This window comes from Ruditapes philippinarum, unplaced genomic scaffold (assembly GCF_026571515.1).
Source record: "Ruditapes philippinarum isolate M1 unplaced genomic scaffold, ASM2657151v2 ctg13461_1_1_1_1, whole genome shotgun sequence".
NCBI lineage: Eukaryota > Metazoa > Mollusca > Bivalvia > Venerida > Veneridae > Ruditapes > Ruditapes philippinarum.
In genome coordinates, this window is record NW_026862948.1 from 770 (window position 1) to 24,659 (window position 23,890).

General features: G+C 35.0%; 3 protein-coding genes across 3 annotated transcripts; 1 reads left to right on the plus strand and 2 right to left on the minus strand.

Moving 5' to 3' along the window:
- Window positions 1–5,866: 5,866 nt before the first annotated feature.
- Window positions 5,867–8,166, plus strand: LOC132720714 (uncharacterized). Its single transcript, XM_060704899.1, has one exon. The coding sequence runs from the start codon at window positions 5,931–5,933 to the stop codon at window positions 6,870–6,872; it is 942 nt and encodes a 313-aa protein (XP_060560882.1). The 5' UTR covers window positions 5,867–5,930; the 3' UTR covers window positions 6,873–8,166.
- An 8,612-nt stretch (window positions 8,167–16,778) lies between these two features.
- On the minus strand, window positions 16,779–17,195 carry LOC132720716 (uncharacterized). The gene has a single exon (XM_060704901.1). It carries the CDS (start codon window positions 17,193–17,195, stop codon window positions 16,779–16,781), a length of 417 nt encoding a protein of 138 aa, XP_060560884.1.
- A 330-nt stretch (window positions 17,196–17,525) lies between these two features.
- LOC132720715 (uncharacterized) lies at window positions 17,526–23,685 on the minus strand. Its single transcript, XM_060704900.1, has 2 exons — window positions 23,061–23,685; window positions 17,526–19,032 (listed from the first exon to the last, which is right to left on the minus strand). The coding sequence occupies exons 1-2, from the start codon at window positions 23,173–23,175 to the stop codon at window positions 17,831–17,833; spliced, it is 1,317 nt and encodes a 438-aa protein (XP_060560883.1). The 5' UTR covers window positions 23,176–23,685; the 3' UTR covers window positions 17,526–17,830.
- Window positions 23,686–23,890: the final 205 nt, after the last annotated feature.

Below are 23,890 nucleotides of genomic sequence, written 5' to 3' on the forward strand. Positions count from 1 at the left end.
GTTGAGGAATAATAATTTGACAATCTAATCATAAATCAGTTCAGTGTTGATATATGCACAAATATTAGTTTTAAAAATATTGTATGTATAGCTTTATCATTGACAAACAAAGTCCATAATAATTAAAATCATTTCAATTTTAATTTTTATCATACATGCATATTCAATTTAACTTCATTTATTCATAAGGTAATTATTGTAAAAAAGGCACAATTTGCATGAGAAATGTAATATAAATTTATTGATCTGATTTAATCTCAACAAAAACACACCTTTAAACATGAAAGCCTCCCCCCCCCTCCCCATTTATCATTGCGCTTTAAAACGGCCAATGTAATTATAGACTTTGTAATTGAGTATCAACTTATTAAGAGAAACGAGGAGTCGTTACCAAACATTTACTCATTTTCATGTATTTGTAATATTACATTTTTGCTATAAGAAGGTAATTTGAAATTTTTGATAGTTCGAAAAGAAGTTTTATTTTCGATTGCTTAAAAACACAAAAAAACTGCTGCTTCATGGAAGCACTGGAGGGCCCTTTTGACTTCTGACTTAATGACTTTTGACTTGGGAGTTATGACTTTTGACTTGGGAGTTTTGACTTTTAACTCAAGACTTATTACTTCTTAGTTGTGAAATTAATTAATTAAGCCACACTTTAAGAGAGCACGTGAGTAATGAGCGATGATGGCTGTGTTGTGCCAAAATATGAAATTCGTGTTTGCGTGTTGTTTTCTGTGCATTCTGTTAAAGATAACAGCTGGTGTGGTCCCAGCTTACCTGCCTTTGTCGTCTCCGAATGTATATAGAGCATCACTCATTGAAGAATATTTCAAACAAGGTTTTAAATACAGTGAAATTCTTGGATTTTTGCTATATAAGCATTGTATTTTCTTGTCACTGCGTCAGCTGAAAAGAATCTTGAAGAAGTTGAACCTGAAACGTCGAGGTGTACATTTGCAATCGCAGTTGAAAAACGTTGTTCGTGTAATTGGCACGGAAAAGCATTATAGTGGACAATCTGTCGGTTATCGGACGATATGGCGCCGGCTTAAAGTGCATCATAATATGGATGTAAGACATAAAGATGTTATGGACATAATGAAGGCAATATATCCAAATGGTGTTGAAATGCGAAAAGCACATCGACTTAAAAGACGTTTTCTATTGTGCAAAATGGCCAAACTATATTTGGCATTAAGATGGTTATGATAAGTTGAAGCCATTCGGATTTTTATAAACGGAGGGTGTTGAAATGAGAAAAGCACATCGACTTAAAAGACGTTTCTATTGTGCAAAAGGGCCAACCAATATTTGGCATTAAGATGGTTATGATAAGTTGAAACCATTCGGAGCGGTAGATGGTTTTAGCAGGAAAGTTACCTGGTAAGAAGTTTCTGACACTAACAACGATCCAAAACTGATTGCGATATATTATTTGGATGCATTGAAGCGCATTGAAAAACACCTCGCATACTTCGTTGCGATGCTGGAACAGAAAGCAGTGTTGTTTGTCTTCTACAGCAGTTCTTTCGGAATGAAGCAACCGACCACTTTGCTGGTAGTCGCAGCGTTATTGTTGGAAGAAGCACTTCTAACCAGCGCATTGAAAGATGGTGGGGTACGCTACGTCAACAAAGAATACAGTGGTGGATTAATTTGTTTAAGAATTTGCGCGATGCTGGTCGTTTCAATGAACTCTACCAGATACATTTGAAAATTTGAAAATTTTATTTTATGAACCTAATACAAACACATCTGGATAGAATTGCTCAACAGTGGAATGTACATGAAATTATACCTCAGCACAATTCCGACGCACATTACGGAAAACCTGACATTATGTATTTTTTACCTGAAACGTTTTGCGCGCTTGATTAAGAGTTGACAAACGTGATGTAACCTGTTGTAAAGACATGTATTCAGTTCGAAAGAGAAAGTTTGACGAATTCAGCGAATTGGCTTATCTGTTAAAGCCCGACCTCCAAATGCCAGTAGATGCCGATTCAGCATTCAATTTGTTCCTAGAGTTGAATGATTTAGTGGCAAACTCGTATGAAGACTGACGTCTTTTTTTAAGCCATAAAGGAAGACGCATTTGTAAAGCTAAGGACGTTTTAAACGATATTGTAATGACACTTCGTGCACAATGGTCTGACTTGTGACTTCGTATTTCTGACTAGACACTTCCTATTTGTGACTTTTGACTTCTTACTTGTGACTTTCTACTTGTGACTTTTGACTTCCTACTTGTGAGTAGTGACTTCAAACACTTGTGGTCTTGACGCTTTACGTATCGACCTCTATTACAAATACATGGAATTAATATATGGTTTGGGGATTGGCAAAGGAACAGATTTTCAACCGCCATGAAGCTGTACGAGTAAAAATGCAAATAAAAATATAATTCGAGCGCTTGGTGCAAAACAGTTGTATCTCCTTCTTTATCTAGTTTAAGTTACAACCGTTTCGCAATAAGCCCTCAAAATGGTTTAAACAACTAGACTTTTTCTAGCCCTAGTATAAAGCGCTCGTGTAGGGCAAGGTCATGCACCAAAACTATGATTTTTTGTTCTTATTCCACCAGTCCTATTTTACTCTAGCAAATTTAAGATTGGCATAGCACAGCTTTGGATACGAGACACCAGCACACAGAAGGTGGTTCTTTTTGTTATATTTTCCTCTAGATAACAACAATAGCATTCTCAGCAAAGCTTCTACTTAAAGTCACGCGAATTAAATAATACAACAAGAGCGTCATGGGCAGCACACACGACTATTCGTAGTTCTTGGTAGTAAAATGAAAACCATCTAGTCGACAAGGCAGTCAATTTTAACATAATGCTTGACAGAGTTATCTACCCATGTCTCGGGGTTGGGGTCATGGTGGTTAACAAGTCTGGCAAAATTTCAAAGCGATATATTAAGGGACTTGGAACATAATTGATGTGGTATGAAAAAATTGACAGAACATTAAACTAACGCCGACGCCCGGATGAGGTGAAAGCTCTCCTTATTCTTCGAAAAGTCGAGCTATAAATTACAGGATGTAAAATCAAGGACGATTTACACAATTGTGTTCTAAAAGCACAATGACAATATCTTTTTAAAAATGTTAGTATCTTTAATAATATTGATTTAAAAAAGAACTTTTATTTAGCAATAAACAAATGAAGTAGAAACAAATCAGTGTTCCATTTCTTGGAGCAGCGAACTAGTAGTTTGGGTCTGTTTTTTCTTCTTTGCCTTTCTATTTTTAATGCTGTCTATGACTTCCTTTATACGTTGTTTCCTATGTATGTCCTGTAAATTACAAAAAGATAAAATTTCGAAAGGTGCTTCATTTTGTGCTTCATTTTATCAACATTGCTTACCTGGTGTTTTAATAATTATTTAATCACTGTTGCACAAAAGATAGTATTTTGTGATTTTGTGTACTTCATTCAAACATTCTCAATTAACTGAAGTTTCAGAATTACAATTTTCTAATACTAACCATTAACGACACAAAGTATACTGTCATGAGATAATCAGATTACACATGGTTTAGTTGTTTTAATAAAACATAGCAAATATATTCCGTTACTAATCTTAATTACAAATGCCATATTCTTATTAAGTGGAGGTATTTATGGGAGAATAGGATACATATCGGCAAGTCGATGATCTAAAAGAATTGAAGATGGGAAGGTAGCGGGCACTACAAACCAACATATTCTTATTTGACCTAAGCACAATTAAAAACTGAATCACTTTAGTTTAGAAGGACTAACTTTATCAAAGTTAATTCTTCTTTCAAGTAAGCTTAAATTCAATGAATCTATGAAGCGAAAAGCACAGTATTACGGAATACCATCGTGGGCCATCGTGGTTGTACGTTTATGTATTCCAGAGAGCTACAATGTGATAGTGCGACAACACGATGGTGATTGTAGGATGACGACAACGCGATAACACGAGGCCGACAATGCTATAGACTATCACATTATTGTCATCGTACTATCGCATTGTCGCCATCGCATTATCGCACTGTCGCATTGTCGTACTGTCGTCATCGCACTGTCGCCATTGCATTGTTGCGTTGTCATCATCGCACTATCGTACTATCGTCACTGTACTCTCGTACTATCGCCATCGCGTTTTCGCACTATCACATTGTCACCCACTGGATTATAACGTTCAACCATGATGGCCCTAACGGTATTCTGACAGTATTACTGATAGAAAAGTTTTTGTTTATTATTTTGATTTCTGACAAGGTCTAGCTGATCAACTACCTAGCTGAACCAAAGTGTTTTTGAGCCATTTATGGCCTCCTGGGTCTAGTTCTGGCTTTCAAATATAATATGCCGTATTTTTCATCTGAGGAGGCATTTTGTTCCCGTAATGTACAGTAAACAATAAATATGGGAACGTCGAATGTGTTTGACCAACCCGAATCCAGTGATAAATCTAATTCTCATATACACGGAGAGGACCAGATGAATAACATTGATGAATAAAATTGGTGTGCAATTGTATTTTATGCATAATCAGTCATTTAAAGAAGAGTGTTTCTTTGTTTTTTAGTTTTGTAAATGGTATTAATACACTAAACGAAATCGATCATTCCGACAACCTTTTCTATGTACATGTTTATATAAGTGGTCAGAATAATTATGTATATATATAATAAAATAATTACAACGATTCTTGTATAAACACTTATCATAGTATCATCATTTTATATCAGTAAATGCATTTTGTAATAATTCAATTTTAACAAGAAGCCAATAACTGATTTGGCATATATTTTGAAAACTCGAGCTTATCCGCAAGTTTAAATCTTAGTACATGTACTTATAAGTTTCATTAAGTATAGATTGTTTGAGTGATGGAAGTTAGACTCGGTTCCCCCGTCAGGCTTGAAAGGAGTCACTTTTCTCACATTGAGGGAGAGTGTTTATTTCTTATGGTAAACGCATCTAGATCTCAGTGAACAAAAATACACAGACCGTCCAAATTGTAGTGCCCGATTTGTGATGGATATGTATAACATCGCTTAATTACATTATCTAAGAAGAATATTCAAGCAAACTGTAAAAACTTACATCATCTGACAAATCGCTGTCCGCCATGTTGCATCTCCTGGCTTAAAATGAGCGGCAATGCTTCATCACAAATGACAAGCCACAACTTAGAAGTCACAAGTCATAACTCCCAAGTCAATAGTCAAAAGTAATTAAGTCAGAAGTCAAAAGGGCCCTCCAGTGCTTCCATAGCTTCATGATATGGAGTGCCTTGAAAAATAAGACCAGGTGAATTTATTTCATTTCGTTACGATTAGCCTACGTACTATCATTATTCACATTTTCTATCCCCGTTCCCTATTATAGCCTAATTTAGAAACCCGGCGCGAAATCCAACTTTCAATCTGAAAAAGGCAAAATATTTCATTAATTATATTTATTGTAGTAATTGTTTTATCATAGATTAATGATTTTCTCGCAGAATCTTTTAACGTATTATCATTCCTTGGGCGGTGCTATCATTAATTTCTAGTGTTTAGTTAATATTCCCTAGGGCTTATTAATAATGTAAATAACTGAAAATAAGAAGAGTATCTTTGAAACAATGAGTACAAAGTATATCCAATAAGTAATAATCGAAACGAAATTCATTGATTTAACAATGTTAATCCAAAGTTTAAGTTCACGATTTGAAAGGGATTTAAATTATTTGATAAGACGCTTAGATAGAAAACTGTTCGATTTATGAAAACCCTTTTATTTAAATATCGCATATAATGTAGTTACAAAGATAATGCAAGTTCAAGTGCTGTTGAACTTTAAATGTTATTACTATTAAGTTTGAAATATTTTATCAGACGTTATGCAAAAAGGATGACCTTGTTTTATACATAACATAAACATTGTGTCTTTAACAAAATGGCGGTTTATTCGTTGATATTTCGTTGTGGAGTTTCTAATAAAGTACGGTTGCAAGCGTTAATGAATATATTCTGCGCTATGTATCTCTTTACAATGACCTTCATGGTAACACACGTGGCATTTTTCTACATTGTTCCGGAATGTTATTACCATGATGGAGCAATGGTTCTCCAACATAGGCTCGGCATTTGGTACGTTTTTACAGCAGTTGTTGGAAATTACCTTACATGCATCTTCACAGAAACTGCACCAAAACCGGAAGAAGATAAATCACGTGATTATGGCGTGATGGCGGACCAATCTAGAAATAGTGACAATATTGCTGTTAGAAGGAAGGCAAAAAGTAAGGTTGGCAAACAAAGTCAAGATCGTAAGAAAAAATCGGACATATTTTGCAAAGCCTGCGACATGACGGTTCCTATCAGGACGCATCACTGCTATTTGTGTGAAAAGTGTGTTACAAAGAGAGACCACCATTGTTTCTTTATGGGTGTTTGTATTGGAAAAGCAAACCATATATATTTCATTTTGTTTACTCTGTTTATGGGAGTAGGCACATTCTACGGAATGTTGTTGATGGCCAAATATCTTAACTATCTTTATGGAATTCAGTTTCACGGACCACAAACATTTTTATCTCTATTTTTGAGTACGATAATGAGTCTTTTACAAGGCCAGATACCGTCATTTAGGTATCTAGGAGTATTTCTAATGTTATACGTGAGTTTGGCCGGAACACTCGCCTCGTTTGGATTTTTGTTTTGGCATATGCTTATTGTTGCCAGGGGACAAACTACATACGAAGCATTACGCGGGATTACTAAATTCTCGAAAGACACGTATATTGCCAATATACAACAAGTTTTCAGCAGACACAGTTTGATTTCGTTGTTTATACCATTTTGGGACCTTGTCGTTGACATTGTCAGACAGAGATAAATCATTGTTAGATAGAGTAGAACAGAAAAAAAAACATTGTTAAACAGATATAACATATTGTCAGACGGAGATAAATATTGTCAGACAGTGAAAAAATATTTTGTCAGACAGAGACAAAACATTGCCAGACAGAAGAAAAACATTGTCAGACAGAGGTAAAACAGAAAAAAACATTGTTAACCAGATATAACATAATATCAGACGGAGATAAAATATTGTCAGACAGTGAACAAACATTGTCAGACAGAGACAAAACATTGTCAGACAGAAGTAAAACATTGTCAGACAGTGATAAAACAGGGAACAAAATACTGTCAGACGGAGATCAAGCATTTTTAGACGGAGATAAAGCATTGTCAGATAGAGATAAAACATTGTCAGACAGAGATAAAACAAAGGAAAATAACATTGTTAGCCAGATATTACATTGTCAGACGGAGATCAAGCATTGTCATACGGAGATAAACATTATCAGATACAGATTAAACAGAGATAAAACATTGTCAGACATGGATAGAACATTGTCAGACAGAGATAAATCATTGTCAGACAGCGATAAAACATTGTCAGAAAAAGATTAAACAGAGATAAAACATTATCAGACAGAGGTAAAACATTGACAGATAGAGATAAAACATTGACAGATAGAGATAAATCATTGTCAGGCAGAGACAACGGGCAACGTTGAAAGGCAACGTTGAAAGGCAACGGGAAAAAACGTTGTAAGTCAGGTATAACATTGTCAGACGGAGATAAAACATTGTCAGACAGACATAAATCACTGTCAGATAGAAATAAAACATTGTCAGATAGAAACATTGTCAGACAGAAATAGAACATAGTCAGACAGAGATAAAACATTGTCAGACATGGAATAAACATTGTCAGTATAAAACATGATTACCGGAGACATAAAACATGGATGAGTAGTAAGAATGCAATTCATAGCCTAGAATTCTTCAGATTTTTCAACGCTATGTAAAGGTGTAAGCGTAATCAATATAATTATTTCAAGAGTAAACGTCTTGGATCTTATTAATAATAACATTGATAAATGTAATCTTTGTTTATGAACAATAACATTTCTAGTTTAGAATGGGCAATGCGTTTTTTATATGAAAAATGTGCGTTTAACTTCAATGGTACGCTCTTAAATGGTATAATACACTTAACGAAACTTATAAGTACTCCGATTTCAAACTTGCAGGAAAACTCCGGTTTTCAAAGTATATACCAAATCAATGTTGAAAATATGTACTGACTCTACTTTCCGACTGCATGAATGATTTTAAAACAATATGGCGCAATATGGCGGTCACATGCAAAAACCCGAAAATGGGCACGTGCATTTCGTGCAAGATGCCCACATTGTGTATTTTGATGCAAATTGTTAGTTTATTGATGTGTCTAACATAAAAACACAAAATGGCCCGAATGTCGCTGCAACAAATTACATAATGTCTATGCGCGCACGATGCCTAGCTGTAATCAGAGCAAACGGAGGACATACGAGGTATTGACTAAATTGACTAAACTTGAAGGTGTCGGATTTTTTTACAATGGTGATCTCAGATACTGATTTTCTGTTAAGTTTGAGTTATTGTAAAATGCATTTACTATTATAAAATGATGATACTATGATTAAAGTTTATACAGTATCGACTTAGACTAGTTATAGTAATTCTAACACAATATGATAAAAAAATGGTCGGAGTACTTATAAGTTTCGTTTAGTGTATTTCATACATGTATGGTATGAAAAGGTGCAATAATAGATTAACCTATAAAACTTCACCGTTACAAAAGGTTTTGTTCAGTGTACTTAAAGTTGAAATAAAACCAGGTGAACTACCTAGATAGGATTGCTCTTTTATATAACAGTTTACATGTATTTGCACAGTCTGATTGAGTGAATGACATTCAGTTTGTAAAGTTTAACTGCGTTTGTCTGATGAAATTTTTTTTTACGTTGGCATTGTTTTGCTAACCTAGATATTTTACAATTCAGAGTGCAAACCACACTTCTAACTCCTCCCTAATATAATGCATTATTGAAAATTGTTAGACTGGTTAGACGACAGATTAAGTAAATTTTATTTAGTTAGTACACATTAACCAAAGTTAGACTTAGCAGAAATTTGAGAAATGATACATTTAATGTGGTTGGACAAAAAATAATGCTGATCATTAAAAGGATAAAATGCTTATTTTAGTCAGATATTTATTAATTAAGTTCGTCAGTTTGTTCGAATGATCGATGAAACTTAAGTATCATTGGCAAATGTCGTATAGTTTCGCTTTCATGCCATCTTAACATGTTAAAGTGAAAGGTGGCCAAATGGTGAAGACGTTTGCATCTCAATTCAAAGGTCGTGGGTTTCAAGCCCTGCTAGAGTCGGGACCTATGATCTCAGCTCCAGCAAGCGGATTCGGGAGTTGTTACAATAAGATCGAGCCTAAAAATATACGTAGGTACTGAATATTCAAGTTGTATTTCATTGATAACACATATTGCTGTTCTATCATGGTTATTTGGATACTCGAAAAATGAACAGTAAATGTCTAAATGTCATTTTATGATTTGTTAATTCAACGTAGATGTTGGAAACAGTAATCAAACCAAATATTTTCTTTTAATTACATGGAGTTTTTTTCCGTCATTAGACTAAGCCGTGTTTTTAGAAGCATTCCTACATTACATGTATCACAAAAAAAGTCATGTTAAAATGACATACACCGACCGACCTTTATGACTTCATGACTTGAAGCCAAGTTGTACTGGCTTAACCCGAACAGCAGGAAATGATTTAGCTACCAATCTTCTAAGTAATCACAGTACAATCATCCAAGGGAAGTAATCACTGTGTGGAGTTTGATCAAACTCCTCGCAGCGGCTTCTTCCCTTTACAACCCCCCCCCCCCCACACCCTAATTGAATTGTTCAAATGGCGGGAAAGTAAGAACTTTTGATCAGTCGAATTGCGTCTGCAAGCGAAAGCAACATATCGGGTATTCCCGTTAGTCTCTCAGATTAGGAATAATTGGCGAGGTGTTCCGAAGTAAAAGAAGCAGCAAAACCATACACGGTTCACTATAGGTCATATCATAGTGTATGGTGATATTGTTAAGAATCTAAACACGTTTTCAATGAAAAAGTATATCATTTACAGTAGAATTCTACGCGTACGTACTTGTAAGTGAAAGCATGATAACAAAATCAATAAAATTATGCACCATAATTATATACTAGCAACAGTCTAAAAGCAAATTAAACACTTAAACTACAACAACTCATCTCAACGACAACAACATCTCTTCAACTTCAATAAACTCAAAGATTCCAATAGCGTCATGTGCAAAAGTGGACTGGCGCGCGACCCGCGTGCGTAAAACAGTCTGCACGACTGATGATTGGGTCTGCAGTCTATAAATGCCTTTTTTTCAGTATACTTCCACTTATCAACCAAATAAGCGATGAACATGTTTTTTATTTGAAATTGAAATCTGACCATTTGATTGACTTCTTCTGTGGCCATTCGTCAGTAAAGAAATTATTCCAAAGGTCAAATTTCAATTTTGAATAAAAAACAATGCAACTTAATGCAGCATTAACTTGCACAAAGTTATTATATGTGTACTTTTTATGGTATATAAAATTGATACACTTACTTTTGATTAACTATTCTTTAAACTTGTGAACAGCAGAAAAATTAAAGAAAACCCCTTTTATATAACCAAGTACATGTAACCTGTAAAAGACAAAGCAATGATGAAGGGCTAAAAATACTACTTTAAGTTTGCGACTTCTTGTTGTGTGACTTTTATTCTATTCCTGCGCAATGAGGATTGAGCATATCTAAAAATAAGTGACCTGTGCCAATGGCCTGGACTGTTGATGACCCATTTGTTTTACAATGAAATGAGTTAAAAATATGTTGGCCAGATATACCATCCTAAAATACTCCTTTTCAAATTCCACAGTATTGTAGCTATTATAAATGTTTACCGTCACTTTTCGATATTCACAATGGACAATTTACTACAGTTGATTTTAATTTTTCGTTGAAGTAAACCGAGCATGCGCATAAAAATGTTTGTAGCCTGGTTCTACTGATTTTAGGCTGTAAATGAGATTCATTAAACTCAATTTGATACGCAAAAAAAGGAATCAACCCTATGGAGAGGTCTGGTCATCATCATCATCTTTATCATTATTATCATCATTATCATCATCATCAACATCATCAGTATTGGACTCATCCTCACAAGTATCGGACGAGTAACCTTTACCATGTAATTGGTTCTCCGTAGTTTTATCCATATTCATTTGTTATCTTGACGATTGTTACACTACGTAAATGATCTTTACCAAAAGTGTCCCATTTCACATCTGTCACCAAATAACCGTATGGTCTAGATGCCGCTTCATGAAAAACGGCACTTGATTAGAGATAAGATATTTTCGCCAAAATTGTCACTTGTTGCCTGTCTATACTAAATACTGTTTATTCAAAGCCATATCCCTACAGGCTTTACCTTTAGGAAATAAATTCTTGGTGGTATGTGTCTGTGATGACTACCTTTTGTATAAAGATTGGTGAATCTTGGTCACATTTTGCTTCTTTCATCAAATCACCAAACACTAGATTGATGTACTCGGAATTATTCAAGTAGTCTGGAATACCTCCAGGAAATTGTACGCTAAAGCTCATCATCATGAGTTTTGCCATATTCCGATACACCATATAATTTGTTCAGGTGATTGTTGTATAAGGTTAGATAAAAGTGGTATTCTCGTCAACTCCGTTTTACCACTGCCGCTAGGTCCTGAAACAACCATAGAAAATGAGGGAAACAACCATAGAAAATGAGTGCCGAAATATCATCTTTTCTGAACTGTCCCGAGGAGCTGTTTTGTGAAGAATATAAATTTTGAACAGCGTTATCACTCGTGTGGACATTTGATGATGGCTCAGAAAGGTTGCCGGCAAAAAGGACACTGGTTCATTATAAAATATGTACAATGATGTATTTTGAAATATATGCAATAAAACAATTATCTCTCTTACTTTGAAGACCACCACCAACCCCACTGCCACCACCACCACAACTGCCACACCCTTCTGCTGCCGCCACCAACACTACCATCACCGCCACACTTTTGTATTTATTCGACTAACCACCACCGCTGCTGCCGCCACCCCTTAGATGTTGTGTGTTAAACATTTACCGAAAGATGAAAGTGGTGGCTGTTGCATAGGTGGTGGTGAGTCAAATAAATAGACAAGTGTGGTGGCGACGGTGGTTGTGGTGGCAGTGGTGGTGGTAGCGGTGGCTGTGGCAGCAGTGGTGATGGTGGCAGTGGTTTGAGTGGTGTGTTAGCGGTGGCTGTGGTAGCAATGGTGATGGTGGTGGCAGTGGTGGTGGTGGTAGCGGTGGCTGTGGCAGCAGTGGTGATGGTGGTTGTGGTGACAGTGGTGGTGGTGGTGTTAGTGGTGGCTGTGGCAGCAGTGGTGATGGTTGTTGTGTGGCAGTGGTGATGGTAGCGGTGGCTGTGGCAGCAGTGGTGATGGTGGTTGTGGTGGCAGTGGTGGAAGCGGTAGCTGTGACAGCAGTGGTGATGGTGGTTGTGGTGGTTGTGGTGGCAGTGGTTGTGGTGGTGGTAGAAGTAGAAGTTGTACATTTCATTTCATCTCTAAATAAGGCATGTGTGTGAAAGTCGCAGGTAAGTTATATTAAGCCGACAGAAAGTCCTAGCATGGGCTGGGTCGATATTTTTTCCCTGCTCTAAAAGTATTTAAATTAGTGTTTTTCAGTGTTGCAGCATACATCAAAGACTAAAGTTTTACCAGATTATGACAGTTTCGATTAAAGCCATAGCTATTATAGTTTCAATGTCGCTTAATGTAGTAATTAGTCATTGATATACAAATATAAGAAAAACCTTATTTGTCGATGACCGGAGTATAAATAATTCACTCAAACTTACTATTAATAATGTTTAACAAATTGATTTTTATTACAATGTGTTATTAACATGTACTCAGATCGATCAGTAGTATGAATCTTTTTATCTATAAATATTTAACTCGTTGGCGCAGAGATGTATAAATAAATTATTAAAAATAAACAACATAAGGCATGTAATAAAAATGCGCTGAAGGAAAACATTAAAAACTCGCAAGGTATCCTTAATTTCGTAATTTTCGTAATTTTGTAATTTCGCGCCTGGAATCAAACATATGATGATGGAATCAGAGTAATAAGTAAATTTAATTGAATTTCTATCAATTCACTAATGTCAAGGAAATCACAAATGTAATTATTAATCCTCAGGATATAGTATAAATTGCGGAACTATATGTTTTATATTAACCTTCTTCATTTGTTCAACAAAAGTTCTATTCCGGTGCCATATATGGTACCAATGGTGAGTCGTAAATGTATATTTCCTGTGTTTTCGAACGCTCCTTCTACTTTTGTATTCCATACAACCCCGTTGTCGAAGGTATGATAGTGTCTGTACTCGTCCACAAAGGCGTGTAAGAACTCCAGTCTTAGTTGTATGTATAGGATCTATCTTATCCATAAAATATTGTGAATTTGGTACGTAAACGGAATTTTTGTCATTTTCTTTCATTTCTCCTTTATAGAAATATGGAGAATTACTGCTCCAGTCCGTTTTGTTTCTATTAACCGATTCATTTGTTATATGATTGTACTGAATAAACTTTTCGGTGACATAAATAGGACCTGTTACCATGACTGGATTTCCCTTCGGACTTGCATTACGCAGTCCTAACAAAAGCAGTTTAATAAACGGATGTTTCGGGCGGCAACCCATGAAGGCATTGTTTATCACGAATTCTCTGTGATATAAGAAAGAACTGTGTTCAAATGGTTCAACAGGAAAAATACACGCATATTTCATTGTTGTTCTATTGAGAGATCGGAAATTATGCATGTCAAAATCTGCATAAAATCCACCATACTCGTACAATACGGCATAACGGAGCAAATCTGAACGTTTTACACCATTCCCGAGAGTGTTAAATGCTTTCACAAGGTATGGGTTGTGTTTTTGAAGAAACTGGCGTCCCGAGGCGTCCGTCCAAAATCGATATTCTCATGTGGGATTGTATTCAATAAATGATTTGATATGTTCAATATAAACATCAGGAATCATTTCATCTACGTAAATTGATGTAAAATATGAGGAATTCTAAGGACTCTATCGTCTGATGTAGGGAACTCTTCTGGAGTTGCTGACTGAAACAATGGAAATACTTTTGCAAATAATAACGTTTTATTATTTGGTTTGTTTGACGGTATGTGTTCTTCTGATACATCATTTTCATCGCCTTGGTATTTTTGAATCTTGTTTCTTTTCACGTTCATTTGATTCCGTGTCATATCCTCAAATGATCTTTTGGTTGTTGTCCGCATACTTCCTTGGTTGCTGTTTGCATGATGTGACATAAACAACAAAGTCTTGCGGTTTGAAGTGTCTCCGCTCCAAGCTAATTCTGAAAACAGACATGGATATGAAGGTATTTGATAAATCATTATAATGTTTAAAATTAAAGATGACGACAACTTCAACATTTTAATTCCTAAAAAACCTTCGGCCCATGCAAATATCTTATATACATTGTACAAACACAAACAGTTTAATAGAGTTATGTCCCCGTGTTAAAAAAATAAACATGTTTTTACATTCAATGATCTATAGTAATTGTGTTCTTAAAATATATTCTGTGATCGAATCCACTTATTACATTTCGAATTCGACTTAATCCGAGCATATGCAGTCGAAGAACATTTTTACCAAATATAGTAAAGATAATAAGTTCAGAGATATGAAAATTATTTTAAAAGATTGAATGTTTGTAAGTTCAACACGAAGTTATTACGAAGTTACTTGCTTATACTGTAATTCTAACATTTAGAGCGAATGCTTTATGACCATACATAAATCTTATAATGGTGGAAGTTATATTTTATGTGAAAATTTAAATAAATGTATTTTACCGTGTCATAGTTTGTTTGTTTATGTTTCCCGGTCATTTGATAATCGTACAAATCACAAAAACCAAATATCTGCCAATAATCCTTGAAGGCCCATTAAGCCTAAAAATGATATCTTTTTTTTTCAATATCCTTTTTTAATTAAATTTTCTTCTTATTACTTTATTTTCCAATTGGCACTTAGTATAGCAGTAGTGAATTTGTATTGCGTATGGAAGTCAAAATACCATATTGTTTACAATGTGCTTCCTTAATCACAAAAACAGTGTGGCAATACCATACCACGTGACATTGACGTAATTTTGGCATTATTTTCAAGACAATGTTGCTCGATTCGGAACAGAAAATAGCCGTAAATATTTTATTTTTGTACCAATTTCTTTGGGATATGCACCAGTCTACGGGGAAAAATATAAGCTTTCCACAGAATATTAGATCTTCATCAGTTTATAAGCCGTTTTATCAAACACTTTGCATAATGTTCATTGGAAGTTGCTTGTATTAGAGCGCGCTGGCTTCAGTTGCACGCTATTTCGTTTTCTGGCGTTATCTGGTCTACGCCATGATTAAAAAGTCAGGTTTACATCAACCAGGAGTACGGAAGGCAAAACTCTACCTAAATATGTTCATATTTTTATTATGAATGACATAAATCTTATATTTTTCTTCAGTTGTCAATTCTGGCACCAGTTCCAAGTCGAAAAAAAGGACTACAGTTTAATTTAATGAGATTCATTAAACTCAATTTGATACGCAAAAAAAGGAATCAACCCTATGGAGAGGTCTGGTCATCATCATCATCTTTATCATTATTATCATTATTATCATCATTATCATCATCATCAACATCATCAGTATTGGACTCATCCTCACAAGTATCGGACGAGTAACATTTACCATGTAATTGGTTCTCCGTAGTTTTATCCATATTCATTTGTTATCTTGACGATTGTTACACTACGTAAATGATCTTTTACCAAAGTGTCCCATTTCACATCTGTCACCAAATAACCGTATGGTCTAGATGCCGCTTCATGAAAACGGCACTTGATTAGAGATAAGATATTTTCGCCAAAATTGTCACTTGTTGCCTGTCTATACTAAATACTGTTTATTCAAAGCCATATCCCTACAGGCTTTACCTTTAGGAAATAAATTCTTGGTGGTATGTGTCTGTGATGACTACCTTTTGTATAAAGATTGGTGAATCTTTGGTCACATTTTGCTTCTTTCATCAAATCACCAAACACTAGATTGATGTACTCGGAATTATTCAAGTAGTCTGGAATACCTCCAGGAAATTGTACGCTAAAGCTCATCATCATGAGTTTGCCATATTCCGATACACCATATAATTTGTTCAGGTGATTGTTGTATAAGGTTAGATAAAAGTGGTATTCTCGTCAACTCCGTTTTACCACTGCCGCTAGGTCCTGAAACAACCATAGAAAATGAGGGAAACAACCATAGAAAATGAGTGCCGAAATATCATCTTTTCTGAACTGTCCCGAGGAGCTGTTTTGTGAAGAATATAAATTTTGAACAGCGTTATCACTCGTGTGGACATTTTGATGATGGCTCAGAAAGGTTGCCGGCAAAAAGGACACTGGTTCATTATAAAAAATGTACAATGATGTATTTTGAAATATATGCAATAAAACAATTATCTCTCTTACTTTGAAGACCACCACCAACCCCACTGCCACCACCACCACAACTGCCACACCCTTCTGCTGCCGCCACAAACACTACCATCACCGCCACACTTTTGTATTTATTCGACTAACCACCACCGCTGCTGCCGCCACCCCTTAGATGTTGTGTGTTAAACATCTACCGAAAGATGAAAGTGGTGGCTGTTGCATAGGTGGTGGTGAGTCAAATAAATAGACAAGTGTGGTGGCGACGGTGGTTGTGGTGGCAGTGGTGGTGGTAGCGGTGGCTGTGGCAGCAGAGGTGATGGTGGCAGTGGTTTGAGTGGTGTGTTAGCGGTGGCTGTGGTAGCAATGGTGATGGTGGTGGCAGTGGTGGTGGTGGTAGCGGTGGCTGTGGCAGCAGTGGTGATGGTGGTTGTGGTGACAGTGGTGGTGGTGGTGTTAGTGGTGGCTGTGGCAGCAGTGGTGATGGTTGTTGTGGTGGCAGTGGTGATGGTAGCGGTGGCTGTGGCAGCAGTGGTGATGGTGGTTGTGGTGGCAGTGGTGGAAGCGGTAGCTGTGACAGCAGTGGTGATGGTGGTTGTGGTGGTTGTGGTGGCAGTGGTTGTGGTGGTGGTAGAAGTAGAAGTTGTACATTCATTTCATCTCTAAATAAGGCATGTGTGTGAAAGTCGCAGGTAAGTTATATTAAGCCGACAGAAAGTCCTAGCATGGGCTGGGTCGATATTTTTTCCCTGCTCTAAAAGTATTTAAATTAGTGTTTTTCAGTGTTGCAGCATACATCAAAGACTAAAGTTTTACCAGATTATGACAGTTTCGATTAAAGCCATAGCTATTATAGTTCAATGTCGCTTAATGTAGTAATTAGTCATTGATATACAAATATAAGAAAAACCTTATTTGTCGATGACCGGAGTATAAATAATTCACTCAACTTACTATTAATAATGTTTAACAAATTGATTTTTATTACAATGTGTTATTAACATGTACTCAGATCGATCAGTAGTATGAATCTTTTTATCTATAAATATTTACTCGTTGGCGCAGAGATGTATAAATAAATTATTAAAAAATAAACAACATAAGGCATGTAATAAAAATGCGCTGAAGGAAAACATTAAAAACTCGCAAGGTATCCTTAATTTCGTAATTTTCGTAATTTTGTAATTTCGCGCCTGGAATCAAACATATGATGATGGAATCAGAGTAATAAGTAAATTTAATTGAATTTCTATCAATTCACTAATGTCAAGGAAATCACAAATGTAATTATTAATCCTCAGGATATAGTATAAATTGCGGAACTATATGTTTTATATTAACCTTCTTCATTTGTTCAACAAAAGTTCTATTCCGGTGCCATATATGGTACCAATGGTGAGTCGTAAATGTATATTTCCTGTGTTTTCGAACGCTCCTTCTACTTTTGTATTCCATACAACCCCGTTGTCGAAGGTATGATAGTGTCTGTACTCGTCCACAAAGGCGTGTAAGAACTCCAGTCTTAGTTGTATGTATAGGATCTATCTTATCCATAAAATATTGTGAATTTGGTACGTAAACGGAATTTTTGTCATTTTCTTTCATTTCTCCTTTATAGAAATATGGAGAATTACTGCTCCAGTCCGTTTTGTTTCTATTAACCGATTCATTTGTTATATGATTGTACTGAATGAACTTTTCGGTGACATAAATAGGACCTGTTACCATGACTGGATTTCCCTTCGGACTTGCATTACGCAGTCCTAACAAAAGCAGTTTAATAAACGGATGTTTCGGGCGGCAACCCATGAAGGCATTGTTTATCACGAATTCTCTGTGATATAAGAAAGAACTGTGTTCAAATGGTTCAACAGGAAAAATACACGCATATTTCATTGTTGTTCTATTGAGAGATCGGAAATTATGCATGTCAAAATCTGCATAAAATCCACCATACTCGTACAATACGGCATAACGGAGCAAATCTGAACGTTTTACACCATTCCCGAGAGTGTTAAATGCTTTCACAAGGTATGGGTTGTGTTTTTGAAGAAACTGGCGTCCCGAGGCGTCCGTCCAAAATCGATATTCCCATGTGGGATTGTATTCAATAAATGATTTGATATGTTCAATATAAACATCAGGAATCATTTCATCTACGTAAATTTGATGTAAAATATGAGGAATTCTAAGGACTCTATCGTCTGATGTAGGGAACTCTTCTGGAGTTGCTGACTGAAACAATGGAAATACTTTTGCAAATAATAACGTTTTATTATTTGGTTTGTTTGACGGTATGTGTTCTTCTGATACATCATTTTCATCGCCTTGGTATTTTTGAATCTTGTTTCTTTTCACGTTCATTTGATTCCGTGTCATATCCTCAAATGATCTTTTGGTTGTTGTCCGCATACTTCCTTGGTTGCTGTTTGCATGATGTGACATAAACAACAAAGTCTTGCGGTTTGAAGTGTCTCCGCTCCAAGCTAATTCTGAAAACAGACATGGATATGAAGGTATTTGATAAATCATTATAATGTTTAAAATTAAAGATGACGACAACTTCAACATTTTAATTCCTAAAAAAACCTTCGGCCCATGCAAATATCTTATATACATTGTACAAACACAAACAGTTTAATAGAGTTATGTCCCCGTGTTAAAAAAATAAACATGTTTTTACATTCAATGATCTATAGTAATTGTGTTCTTAAAATATATTCTGTGATCGAATCCACTTATTACATTTCGAATTCGACTTAATCCGAGCATATGCAGTCGAAGCACATTTTTACCAAATATAGTAAAGATAATAGTTCAGAGATATGAAAATTATTTTAAAAGATTGAATGTTTGTAAGTTCAACACGAAGTTATAAAACGAGTGGCATAAATTTAATAAAGCAACAACGCAAATAAATTATTTTCTTAATCACATCCCAAGAACGGATTATAGTATAAACCATTTTTCCCATAGACTTGCTTATACTGTAATTCTAACATTTAGAGCGAATGCTTTATGACCATACATAAATCTTATAATGGTGGAAGTTATTCCGAGTTTTATGTGAAAATTTAAATAAATGTATTTTACCGTGTCATAGTTTGTTTGTTTATGTTTCCCGGTCATTTGATAATCGTACAAATCACAAAAACCAAATATCTGCCAATAATGCTTGAAGGCCCATTAAGCCTAAAAATGATATCTTTTTTTTTCAATATCCTTTTTTAATTAAATTTTCTTCTTATTACTTTATTTTCCAATTGGCACTTAGTATAGCAGTAGTGAATTTGTATTGCGTATGGAAGTCAAAATACCATATTGTTTACAATGTGCTTCCTTAATCACAAAAACAGTGTGGCAATACCATACCACGTGACATTGACGTCATTTTCGGCAATAATTTTTCAAGACAATGTTGCTCGATTCGGAACAGAAAATAGCCGTAAATATTTTATTTTTGTACCAATTTCTTTGGGATATGCACCAGTCTACGGGGAAAAATATAAGCTTTCCACAGAATATTAGATCTTCGTCAGTTTATAAGCCGTTTTATCAAACACTTTGCATAACATTGGAAGTTCCTTGTATTAGAGCGCGCTGGCTTCAGTTGCAAGCTATTTCGTTTTCTGGCGTTATCTGGTCTACGCAATGATTAAAAGTCAGGTTTACATCAACCGGGAGTACGGAAGGCAAAACTCTACCTAAATATGTTCATATTTTTATTATGAATGACATAAATCTTATATTTTTCTTCAGTTGTCAATTCTGGCACCAGTTCCAAGTCGAAAAAAAGGACTACAGTTTAAAGCAGATTTTAGAATCCGTTGCAAATGCGAAGCAACATGCCTACCGTTCTCTTTCTACAATTTAGTTTTTCATTGTTGATCTTTCACAGAGAGATTGTGAAAAAACTGATTGTTCCTTAAAGCAATAACACTTACTTGTATCGCAATAGTGCACGTCAACTCACGTAGATTTAGTCCTGTCGGAAAATAATATTTTGGTTTCGTTTTGAAGATGTTTAAAGTATTGCTGATCTTATCCTATGTAGTAAAATGTGTTTTATTCTATTTCACAATGGCGAAATTGATAAGAAATATATTTGCTCTCATTGAGAGAAAGAGTTAAAATAAAAAAGAAACACTTTTGTATGCTATGGAAAGGGTTAACGCGAGTGTTGTAAAGCTTAAGGTATTTTTTTAGTTTAATTTTGTAAAGAGTAACTGACAAACACCGACACTCGTGAATCTGACGAATAGATTCCTCTGTCCTCAAAAGAGAGACTTTCAAAAGGTATATATTTTTTCTGGAATTGTTGTATAATAAATTTCTATAGAGTTTGATAAACGAAATCACAATTTGAACTTGGAACTTTGCCGTGTAAATCTGATAGTATTGTTACTTAGTTGCATTACTTATGATTCTCTTTTTATCTAAAAGACCCAAAATAAGTTGATGATAAGCCATGAATAAGAACGAGAATGGACGCCATGTAGAGTAAACAAAGTAGAAAATAGTAAACAGATAATGGATTTTACAAACCAACAGCCATCGATCACAGTCAAATTTCTTGAAACAAAACATTCAAAAGACGGAAATAACAATGAGTATCAATAATTATATAAATATTTACATTAACATCTGTAATAGCGACATCGGCAAGATCTATGACTGGGGTCCATATGCCACTGATGCGTATATTGAATAATTGATAGCTGACATAAGCTGAGTAAAATTACGATTACATTTGAAGAGTATATTCATTTTTTTCCTTCAACTGTCAAATGACTTACTTCTTTATTTACATATCAGATAATTCACTTATTTAGTATATGCGTCATGTTTATCATGTTTTAGATTTTAATGTGCGGTCCTTTTTTAAATCTTAAAATGCTACAAAAATTCTTGGTGAGGACATCTGCAGGTCATGCCGCGTGCAATAATCCATGCATTAACAGCCAATGACCACATCGATAAGAAATAGTCCCAAATAGCCCTATCGTTTTTATTCAGTTGAAAGAGACATTATTGTTAAAAAGTTCTACTCGATTTAAATGTTTTCAAACCATAAATATTCCGTTCCCTTCCTCTCTTAACAATGTATAGTGGTGAGCTCTCTGATAAAGCTGAGTTGACTGATATAATTAACTAAATTTTTCAGATATGCAGTTATCAACAGAAATAAATGCAATTATAAAATAGATAGTGTTAAATAGTGTTCTTAAGTGAACGAAGTTATATCCAGTTCACGAAAAACGGTTACCGTGGGTATGAAAACATGCAGGATGTAAAAATATTTTTTACCAACGAGTGCCACTGTGTTAAAAAGCTGAATCTATCATACTTAAACATTGCTACAGGTTCTTTATATTTATATATATGGTTGTACGCATAAATAGCTCTTTACAAAAGAATAACCTTTGACTTTAAAAATGCCGCGTTGAGGCGTAACCCTTTTCACAGCATACAAATCGAATTAAGTGATCCTGAATGTGCACGTTCATTGGACAGGCCGAGCCTGCAACATTTTCAATTTTACCGTTTTGGGCGATATTTAGGGTTTCAGTTTTCTATTCCACGTTAAGTATTGCTACATGACACAAATAGATTTTTTATAATCATTACCGTGAAAGAACAATGATTAACAATGACAGACAACAATTTTACGACTTTTAAAATCACTTAATTATAGGGCAGCGAGTAAAAATCATTTGAATATTCATTTGTGTTTATGTAAATCGTATAGTAAATAAAATGTTTTTCATGGTTAACATAATTATAGAAAGAGAACGGTAGGCATGTTGCTTTGCATTTGTAACGGATTCTAAAATTTGCTTTAAACTGTATTTTCCTTTTTTTTTTTTCGACTTGGAAACTGGTGCCAGAATTGACAACTGAAGAAAAATATAAGATTTAATGTCATTCATAATAAAAATATGAACATATTTTTTAGGTAGAGTTTTTGCCTTCCGTACTCCGGTTGATGTAAACCTGACTTTTTAATAATGGCGTAGACCAGATAACGCCAGAAAACGAAATAGCTTGCAACTGAGGCCAGCGCGCTCTAATACAAGCAACTTCCAATGTTATGCAAAGTGTTTGATAAAACGGCTTATAAACTGACGAAGATCTAATATTCTGTGGAAAGCTTATATTTTTCCCCGTAGACTGGTGCATATCCCAAAGAAATTGGTACAGAAATAAAATATTTACGTCTATTTTCTTTTCCGAATCGAGCAACATTTGTCTTGGAAATGATGCCGAAAATGACGCCAATGTCACGTGGTATACATTGCCACACTGAAATAATTTCACATAAAGCGCAATATTTTCAAGGATCTGACATGTTCTTAATCAATTATTTTTACATTATTAAACACATTTAGTCTTTCTACAGAAAAAAATATTCAATTTGCCTTAAAATCTCTTTATTCCTTTATTGAGATAACAGTATCCAATTACAGGTCAGTCAATAAGTAGTTCATGAAATATAAAGTATAGTTTAACATTTGTTTACCTTTCTTCAATGGATTAGACATCCATAAACCAATAAAAAACGAAGATCCTGATGCTATTACTATAAGAAACATAACACGGAATCTTTTTTTCACACCACACCATTTTGGAAACATTCTTATCCGAAAATGTATCACCTATACGTGTTTGCTTCTCTACTGTGTTAAAGCTGAATATTTACGCACTATTAAGGATTGTGCGTATTGAACACCTAAAAATAGATTTATTTATTTTTACATTTGATTTGTAATTCGTTCATTGTCTATTTAAAAATCGCGGCGGTGACTTATACCAACTGTTCTTTTTTAGTTATAAAATATTAAAGAAATAGGCATTGCTATGCATATTTGCAATGTAGCAAGTTTCATATTACAATGTCTATAACGGATTTGTATTGTAAGTAAAGAATGTTAAAATCAAAACCAGTCCATTGATTTTTTATTTCAAATACTGTATAAAGAAATAGTGTAAGGATACCGTCGTATATTATTAAGCTACTTATAAATTATTGGATATCTTCACATTTCAAAAAATTAAAGCACACTAAAATGTGTTTTATAATCCAAAGAAAACAATCAAGAGGATAAATAAGTCGGATAAACTATGGTGGCTGATTTGTGCCATTCGTGTTTTCTTCCCGCGACCCCGCCAAGTGAAAAGGTCGAGCATTAACAAGTTGAATTGGGCGGAAGCGCGGAGCGAAAAGTCGCTAATTAGGGGTAGCGCGGACGAAGTTTAATTAATACTTTGGCCAGGTGGGGGGGGGGGGGGGGGGGAAGAGACAGAAAACGAGATTTGGTTTAAAAACATATTTTTCAACAAAAAACATTT

Excerpts from the sequence above, each read along its gene's own strand:
- LOC132720714 (XM_060704899.1), top strand. The coding sequence starts at position 5,931 with ATGGCGGTTTATTCGTTGATATTTCGTTGTGGAGTTTCTAATAAAGTA.
- LOC132720716 (XM_060704901.1), bottom strand. The coding sequence starts at position 17,195 with ATGAATGTACAACTTCTACTTCTACCACCACCACAACCACTGCCACCA.
- LOC132720715 (XM_060704900.1), bottom strand. The coding sequence starts at position 23,175 with ATGTTTCCAAAATGGTGTGGTGTGAAAAAAAGATTCCGTGTTATGTTT. Across the intron at positions 19,033-23,060 it reads GTCTAATCCATTGAAGAAAG|AATTAGCTTGGAGCGGAGAC; the intron begins GTAAACAAATGT and ends GTCTGTTTTCAG.